This window comes from Fundulus heteroclitus, chromosome 20 (genome assembly GCF_011125445.2).
Source record: "Fundulus heteroclitus isolate FHET01 chromosome 20, MU-UCD_Fhet_4.1, whole genome shotgun sequence".
Classification (NCBI taxonomy): Eukaryota; Metazoa; Chordata; class Actinopteri; order Cyprinodontiformes; family Fundulidae; genus Fundulus; species Fundulus heteroclitus.
In genome coordinates, this window is record NC_046380.1 from 7,214,438 (window position 1) to 7,224,114 (window position 9,677).

General features: G+C 37.9%; 1 protein-coding gene across 1 annotated transcript in view; it reads right to left on the reverse strand.

Moving 5' to 3' along the window:
* The window catches only part of LOC105930967 (protein-glutamine gamma-glutamyltransferase E), a 16,477-nt gene extending 7,179 nt beyond the window's left edge, over nucleotides 1-9,298 (reverse strand). Inside the window, exons 1-5 of the mRNA XM_036151687.1 lie at nucleotides 9,207-9,298; nucleotides 4,723-4,893; nucleotides 2,723-2,977; nucleotides 1,993-2,111; nucleotides 1,033-1,161 (exon numbers count right to left, since the gene is read on the reverse strand). Of these exons, the coding sequence (XP_036007580.1) occupies nucleotides 1,033-1,161; nucleotides 1,993-2,111; nucleotides 2,723-2,977; nucleotides 4,723-4,893; nucleotides 9,207-9,243 (711 nt within the window). The 5' untranslated portion in view covers nucleotides 9,244-9,298. The remainder of the gene's footprint in view (nucleotides 1-1,032; nucleotides 1,162-1,992; nucleotides 2,112-2,722; nucleotides 2,978-4,722; nucleotides 4,894-9,206) is intronic.
* Nucleotides 9,299-9,677: the final 379 nt, after the last annotated feature.

A 9,677-nucleotide genomic window follows, 5' to 3' on the forward strand; every position in this document is an offset into this window, starting at 1 on the left:
ATGTATAGTTTTTGGAGACATTGAATGCTGAGTTAGTTTCAATTCTAGTTTTGCAATATCAAGAACTGCAAAATAATGGAAATGAATTGGGTTTGTCAATGCAAACCTGATGCTTCCGGGCTGATTTGACAAAAGCATCATCACCCGAGTGTACGTTGAACACATTCTAATGAGTTCATAAAATCTCATTTAATCCAATTAGCAATGGTGCAAAAATCATGAAATTATCTAAATAATGATTCACCAGGGTGAAGTTCACCTTTGTGTGAACCGTTTGAACGGTAAAAGAAGGAGGGTTGACCTGGAGGTTAGAGCAGGGCGTTTGCTTGGAATGTACAGTATGTTGCAATAACAAATAAAGATGACGGTGATGAATTTCATTAAATATTGAACCATGATTGAAGTATGATGCATACATTCAGCAATGTCTTGTTGTTTTTGCCAAAAGGTAAAGGATCAGTACCAATAGTTTTTTGCAGTTTTTGTTAATGCCATATTGTGTCACTACCAAAAGTCAAAAGCATGCAATTTTCAGTTGAGCCATACATTTTAATGTAGGTGAAATAAACAAATGTTAACAACCGAAACAGTAGAATGATAAAAAGAAGAATGAAATACTGATTAGCAATAATTTGTCACTGCCTTAAAAAAGCTTCTTTTGCAAAAATCAAAACAAAAATGTAGGAACACTAAATAATAATAATAAAAAATGTAATTCTTATCTCAGTTTTATCATTCCCATCTTTTCCAAATTCTTTGTTTTTTAAGATGTAAAACACCAAATTAAAAGTTACTGTTTGCTGTCCCGCTCTAACAGATTTTACTAAAATCCCTTGTCCAAGGTTGCCTTGTGGCTCACTGTTGTTTGTGTTTTGCTGTGTCTCTCTTCCCCCCCCCCGCCCCCAGTCTGCAGATGAAAGCAGTCTGGAAATCACCTGGTTGTACGTTAGCATAAAACCGTCTAAAGTGTCATCCTGAATGACTAAATGTTTGTAAAAGACCTTCGAATGGAAGATGAAGAGGGTGACCTACCACGGCGCTGATCACTCGACTGACGTAGATGGGGTTACAACGAGCGGAAGCATCCTCAGATGGATTAAACCAGTGCTTGATGTTGCGATCAAGGACCTTCATGCAGATCTTCACCATGTCCTGTTCAAACTGGACAGAAGACAGAGTTGCTGGATTATTGCTCTCGAATGGCGTTTTATCCATGGATGTGTGACGAAAGCTAACAGTAAATCTAAAGTTGTCAGTTGATATTCTCCATAAAACACTTTTTGTTATACTGGGTAAAATCGTCCTTCTATCCTGGGCATTATATACTCATCCCAACTCTGTCGCCCAAGTTCCGGGGGGATCACCTTATCTATTGGTTTCCCATACGCCAATCATTCTGACATGCTCACGTAACATCAGTGTCCGTGCTCGTTCCTTCTGAATTTCCGCTTGCTAGCTGTGCATGCACACTTCTAGTTAGCTTAGCGGCTAGATTAGCAACTAGCCGTTCATTGTAGCTCTGCTACTCTCACCGTAGACTTTGAAAATAGCTGAGAGACACAAGAAGCGAACCACGTTCATGTTTTTGAGAAGAAGAGGAAGGCCTCAGGAGAAAGAAATAAGAGTGGATTTGGAAGATTATTTTTCACGTGATCCCACTGAAGAGGGAAGAGCGAGGTAAGACTGTCTTATGCATGCGCAGTTATTCAAAAAGGGACTTGGGGAAACACCCGGAAAAATTGACAACCCTAGCTTCAACCCCATCCTGGATTTTTACAAAGTGCACTAAAGTTCTCTAAAAACACAACATGTACTTGAAAAGGTAACAACAAAGAACCAAATATTCAAAAAATTTCAAGAAAACAAAATAGGATTTGGTGTTAATTACAAAAAACAATTCTTATTTAGTCTGATCTTGAGGGAGATCAGATGACAAGTTTGCAAGTGTGTTTCTGTGTATGTCTCTGTGTGTGCTTGTGTGTGTGTGCTTACCTGTCCAAAGTCCCAAAACATTGGAGAGATGTAATTACCACCTCCTCTGTAGATTATTCCCTGTTCATTCATCACATACTCTTGTCTCTCTTCGTCCTTGGGCAGAAACACCCAGTCATCTGCAGAAAAAAGCCAAATCATACAAAAATAGGTAGTATATATATACAATATGAATAAAATTTGTTGAAAGAGAGATATATCGGCTTTTAGAGGGGTTGAGAGGAGAATGTATGAGCAGTCAGCACTACACAGCAGTCAGGGTGATCTCAGTTTGGAGAATAAGGGAGAATTTCTTACAGAGGCTGTTCAGATCTAACGGGTTTAGCCTTTTGAAATTGAGTTGTTTTGGATTTGGGCCAGATTAATCCGGATTTTCAAAAATCCAAATTGTCACTTACAGTGAAAGATACGGTCCAAACATAAACGCAGACTCGACTGATGAATCTGTGAAAAAGCCAAAAAGTAGTCTAATGTCGTGGTGGTTTCCAGGGTATGGGAAAAATTGGGACCGATCTCGTTCTTGCCACAAAACCAAGGAAGTAATGTGTGAATAGACGGCTGACAGAAATGCAGGATAACATGTTCATTTAGAGAAACCTTCTACATTAATATAAACTCGACCTTGAATGGGCCCTATAAACTATCCACTAGAGTTAATTTACTATTTGCTCAGGTGTACACTACTACTACTACTTAAAGAAACAGAAAGACAAAGAAGTTACAAACTTACCAGGACTCCACGGGTTGAAAAGAACATAAAGGTTTGCTAGCTTCTCTTCCTTGTCCTTGAGTTTGCCGGAAAGTTTGTATTCCCCAACAGGAGTGTCAGCTGGGGGTGTTATGGTCAGGATCAAGAGTCCTGTTTCAGGAGAAGAGCTTTTGTGAAGCTCTGCCTTCCACACGGTCTTAGCAGAAGCTGAATGTAGCACTTTGGCTGGGAAACCAAAGCGAGACTTTGTCCCCAGGTCCTCTGATGGATAATATCCTGGAAATAGAAACAACTGAAAGAGTAAGGCAACAATTCTCTCCATGTGTATATCTGCTCCGTTATTTTTCAGTAAATATAAAAAGAAAAAGCATATTATATGTAAAACTATTTATAGACTCCATACTAATAAAATATCTGTCATAAAATTAGACTTAGACAAACTTTATTGTCATTTTGTATGCACAGAGTGCATACAAAATGACATTTCGTAGCATACGGCTTGCAACAGTGTAATGAGATTGGAATTGAAATAAAGTAACATTACCATATAAAGTGCAGCAGTGATAAAAAATATAACAATGCAGGAGAAAAACAGTTTTTTGAAAAAAGTGTAAACAAGGATGTTGTTCAATGTTGGCAGTGCAAAATGATAATGGTGCAAGAATGCACTAAACGTCCAGTTGTGTTCTTTTAAATTTAACAGGATTATAAATGTTCAGCAATGTTGGCAGTGCAAAATAATGATGCAAAATGTGAAATATTTTACAACCTGCTCATCTGTTAAACAAATTATTTTGCATGTCTGCTTGCGTTTGGAAGTCACCTAATAAGTTATTTAGATTTTTTTTCTCTGTTTCTAAATCCAGCTGTTCTGCAAAGACCCCAGAGGGTTGCTGGAGAACATATTGAAGACCAAGGAAAAAAGCAGAAAGCTCACCAGTAAATTTTTATAAATGAACTCAGCTTCAGTCAGATTTAATGGAGCCTGTTTAAGTGCATCAATTTGAAAGAAATTCTACAGATTTTAAATTGGATTTGCATCTGAACATTGACTAGGACCTAGAACCAGAACTAAACATGGACAAGCAGCATTTAGTTCCTATGCTCCGCTTATCTGGAACAAACTTCCAGAAAACTGTAAAAGTGCAGAAAGCCTGAGTTCTTTTAAATCAAGATTAAAAACACATCTGTTTAAAATTGCCTTTGACTGTTCTAGTTAAACAGTTTTACTGTTTTTAATGTTCTTTTTTGTTACTACATTCTATCCCTACTTGCTTTTATTCTATTTTCTATCTACATATTATTATTTTGCTTTATCTTAATCATGTAAAGCACTTTGTATTGTCTTGTACTGAATTGTGCTATATAAATAAATTTGCCTTGCCTTGCCTTGCCTTGCCTAGGACATCCTGACACACAGAGGGCTCTTGGCTGTTTTTATGATTAATGCCCTCTTTCTCTTGTCATCAGTTTAACAGTAAAGTGCAAGATTGTGTGTTGGTTGGTCATCTGTCCCACCATCTATCGTCGATACCGATTATCCTTGCAAAGTTGCAGGAGAGCTGGTGTTGATCTTCAACTGTTATTGGCTGAGAGGCGGGATACACTCTGTACAAACCCCCAGTCCATCACAGGGCAACACAGAGACACACAGGACAAACCACCATGCATGCACACACTTATGCATAAGGGCAATTTAGAGAGACCACCCTATCTAGCAATCATATGTTTGGACTTTGAGAGGAAGCCGGAGTACCCGGTGGAAACCAAAGCATGCACAAGGAGAACATGCAAACTCAAAGCAGCAAGACCCCAGGACAGGGATTTGAACTCAGGACATCCTAGCTGCAAGGCAACAGTGTTGCTCAATCAAACGTAATCCAAATAAGGTACATGGAAGTTTGTGATTGTAACACGAAAAAAATGTGAAACCACCTAGAGGCGTGTCAATGCGTTTTCAAGTTTTGGTTTGTAGTTCTTGAAAGGAAACTAGTATAAACCAATAATTTAAAGGCACCAACCTGTCTCCACAGTCATTGTTAGCTGATCAAAGCCAGGGTTGAAAGGTTGGCTCAGCTTGAGGGTTAGTTTGAAGGACTGGCCTCGCCTCACAATCAGCTCCTTCCCTGAGATTTCCCTGGTGTGGTGCTCATTGTTGTTGGTCTCACTGTGGAGGTCCACTTCTTTAAACACTGAAACAAACAGTATAGGACACACGCGCGAAAAAAGATCAGAAAATCAATTATATATGTTTGGTTGAACATTTTCTACTTTTAAAATGACCACGTCTAATGTCAAAAATGCCGCTTAAGACCTCGTGAATGACATCCATGCTTGTACTTAATGAACAATAAAACCAAAAAGTGCTCCCATTGGTTTCCGGCCAGACATCTGTGTTGTAAAACCCATTCTGCCTGTTTTCAGGCAGCTTTACACATACAGACTGGGAGTGGAGAGTTTTGCATTCTTCAACGGACTGCCTGCCAAACGTCTGGTGGCATATTTTAGTGGCAGATATGGGGTGTGTTGGTGACTACATTTATTTATCCCAGCTCGTGTGAATGAATGGGGCATGCCAAAACAGGAGAGAGCATAGCGCAAGTGTATGTGTAAAACACACCCTTCCTTTGAGTTGTGGAGAAACTCCCTCAAGGGTTGTGCTAATCCTGCAAAAGCCTGAGCAAACATTACAGAAATTCACAAATCTCACGAAAGGACAGTTGGTAAAAGAATTGTAAGCAAATAAATCCAACCACAAAAACAGCTCAAACAAGATTTTCATGGGGTCTGTGCCCCTGAATGACTACATTGATATAATGTTGAGATACAAGAAAAGAGTTACTCTATTATTAAATGTTGTTCATTTTAATTCGTATCTTTCTATCAAAAAACAAAACAAAACACAGCAACCCATTCAATGAGAGTTGCTAAACATGAGTTACTGTATCCTGACTGCTTTCTGAGTAGTAAAACTGCATGGTAAATGGTCAATGGAGCTGTGCATGAGCTTTTCTTTTTTAGATAATCTGACTATCCATCAGGTGTAGAGCAGTAATTAGCTTTATCAGTAAAATCATTAAAAATCAACAGATGATAGCGAAAACAAAGAAGTTAACTTGGTTTATGGAACATTTCAGCTCTATACCTTAGAGTTTCAATTGTTTCATAGAGTCTAGCAGTATGTATAAAATCAATTAAATTAAATTTTATATTACTTATATAGGGTTTAGGTTTTTGACAAATTGCTCAAAAAGTTTCCTCTCTAACGAAACCAGGTTGCATCAAGTCTCTCCAAGCAGCATTCACTCCTCCTGAAAGAGCGTAGAGCCACAGTGGACAGCCGTCTGCATTTCTGATGGCTTTGCAGCAATCCCTCATACTGAGCATGCATGAAGCGACAGTGGAGAGGAAAACTCCCCTTTAACAGGGAGGAGAACCTCCAGCAGAACCAGAACCAGGCTCAGCGTGAACGCTCATCTGCCTCCACCCACTGGGGCTTAGAGAAGACAGAGCAGAGACACAGAAAGCACAGAAGCTCACATTGACCCAGGAGTACTTTCTACATTAGATGGTAATAGAGGATGATCTGCCTTCCCTGGATGATGTCACAGCTAACAGAACGCCAGACCAGGTGTACCTTCAAAGAAGAGAATCAGCGTACCTAATTTTGGTATTATGTTACATTGTGGCAACACAGTAATGTGAAGCAGACTATAATATTTAACTAGTTGGAATATTTCAGCATTCGACCTGTTTTGGATCAGTTCTTGATTGGTTGAAGCGGGACAAGATAGATCCTTGTGTGTTTGTGAACACATAAATACCGTGGGAATTCTGTATGCAGGCAAGGTTATACTTCCTTGTCGTTATGTTCTAATATGTCTTGCCACATTAAGTTGGTAATTTTGCTGTCAGGGTTCTGCCATATTAGGTATTTCCTTTGTGTTCAGTTTCTTAGTTTATTCTTGTGTTTTCTTTGTACATTTGGATTTCATTCTGTTAGTCGTCTGTTAGTCTTTTTGGCTAGGTTAAGTAGTTTTATTGTTTGTTCAGTAGCGTGTTAGTTTAACCCCATTTGTGTTAATTAGTTTTCTTCTCTCGGTCTCCCTGATTTTCCTCAGCTTCAACTGCTCCACCTAATCCCTTAATTAACTCACCTGCATTCTTTGTAATTCTTCAGTCTTGTATTTCTGTTTTGTTATTAAAACCATCACAATGATCATCTCACATTCCTGTCTGGACTTTGGTCCAACTCTAAACCCACACACAATGACACCAATTATCTGGCGACGATTATAAAAGCTTTTAAAAACATTTTTTAAAAGCATTTTTTAAAAACAATTTAATCATCACAACATGTTCAACCCGTGGTCCGGTTGTGCAATCCACAAAAAAACTAAAATACCTTTCCAGACAAAATATGAAATCACAAAAAAAAACAGCAAAAACAAAATAAAACAAAACAAACAAAGCCATGAAATTAAAAAAAATGCAGCAAGATGTTCGTACTAAACAACTGTCTTCCACTTTAATGAAATAGTAATGACTTTGGCTTGTTTCACAGCTGCAGGACTTGGGCCCATTGTAGTCATTGAGTTGACCATTAACTTCTTTATATATCAAACCTGAAGCTTGGCCTAAACCGTATCATTGATGCTCCTCAACACAGCAGCGGATTCCCAGAAAACCTCAACATGTTTCAACTGCACAGGGGGACCTTAAATAAGACCTGGGAAAATTAAATTCCTTGTGCCCCAGGTGAACAAAGACAATGCTGTAAGATGCAAAAAACAAAAACAAAAAAACAATCTCCTCTCAGACATGAGAGACTGATAAAACCCTTCAAATAACCATTAGTGACTTCTAGAGGTTATTCCAGAGCAGGTGAATCACTTGCTGTTAAGTGCCGCTATATCCTATAAATCAGCGCTGTAAAATATTACCTGTTTTTGTTCCCCTAAGGTTGTACCTAAAGTTTTACCGCAGATTAGAAGTTAATGGGGAACTATTCTCTTACTTTAATAGCATATCAAGTATGGAAAAAAAACCTTAGCTGTCTTTTGTTTGTTTTCCGAAAACAGATTCTTGATGACGTTACCTGGATATTTTCATATTTCAGTTGTAAGGTGTGTTCTGTTGTTCTGACTGAATGTGTCACCAAGAACTACTGTTTTCGAGTTGTCTGCTTACAAGTTATTTTACGTTAATCTGCAAAGCTCCTGGGTGCAATTAAAGGAAGGCAGGCATTCAGAGTCACTCAAGTGAAGAGAGCACTAATTGTTTTTCCTTTGTCTTCAGATTGAGACGCTACTCCTTGATAGACCTACTGCTCATCCCTGTCCTACAAGTAGGCACCCTGCTGCACTGAGCCTCTGCAAAAATAGTCTGCACTTATGTTTTTATTCATTGCTTTAGATACCGTTCTGTTTTTATTGGTATTGGCTCTTCTTCTATTTCTAATACTGTCAAAGTTTTCTTCTCTCTTTGCAGTGTTACTATAACGTTTGCTGTGGTTACGAATAAATTTCCCACATAGAATCAATTTAGAATCAATTAATAGTATAATGTACAATCTAAAAGCATCTTGGATTTCTTTTACTGGAATCTGTTTTAATGCAATCATTTTTAAAAGGTATAGCTTTGCAAAGGTTTGAGAGCAGCTTCTGCTGTCAAAGTTCGGGAGAACCCAATAAGTTGTCTGAAAAATAAAATTTGTTTGATGATTTTAAAAAAAAAAGGTATGAGAAAAAAGCAAAACTCTAGATTAGGTAAAAAAAAATCCACAGCACTGTAATTTTCTAATTAGCTGAACACAATTTACAGAATATCTTGGCTAATGACTCAAAATAAAAACAGAAAACAGGGGAAATACATAAAAATGTTGCGTAAAGCTTTTAATTTAATTTCTTTCCATTTTCTCCATTTTGATTCTCAGGGACACAGGGAAGATTTATGATGATTTATGATGTTTGCAATCCATTGTATAGGATCGCACCATCTTTCGGGAAGTATTTTTTGTACTTTTTTCATATTGTTTCAAATGTTTAAATATCAGTTGGTAGGACTGTGACGCGGCAAAGCAAACCTTAGTCACAAAGTCATGTCAAACTTTCTTGCCTTTATGTTTTTTAATAAAAAGCTATTTTCTATGACATCTCAAGCCATTCAGCATGGGTGTAGTTGTATGTCCTTTCTATGTTTTTAAAATCCTATGTCCCCCTGAGACAGGTTTAAGCATGTTAAACATTTACCTCATTGTGCTTTTCAGAAGTAGGTTCAAAAATCTGTTCCATACCTGTTGAACAGCCTTCACTAGTGCAACCATAACCAGTATGCATGACCACACATTTTCCAGATTTTCAACTAAATCATTTATCTTGAACAAAATTACTTTTCTTTGTTCTAATTTTTAAACTACTTCTTTAAATTTAGGGTTATACCTGTGTTCAGCAGCTCAGTTGAGTGTCTTTCACAGAGAAAAGATGAAGAGGTTTTTACACCGTACCTGATTTGCTGTTGTCAGTATACCAGTCAAGACTCATTGTCGCCTCCGTCAAATGTTTCCTTCTAGGATGATGAGTTGAAAAGCAGTCTGGCCGGCAGTAAGCGTACAATGACAGGTGACTCTGCACAGGTGCCTTTTAAAGTCCTTGTCACACCCAGCAACATGCCACTTCTTTGATAAATGAATGTTGCAACCCTGTTACGCATTCCATCAAAATGTTCACTTTTACCATGCATGACAGGATTACCTGACATCAGATAACACTGGATTGCAAAATGTTATTTAGTTTCTTGCGAACGACACTATTGTATATATTGCATTAATCTGGTATTGAGTCAACACATTAAGCAACAACGGGCAGATATCAAAGAAACGGACGGAACTGTTTATTACAACGTTTTTTCCTTGTTGGGTAGAATCAGTTTCTTGGTTTCAGAGCGTTTTTTTTTTTTTTTTTTTTTTCCCCAGTGT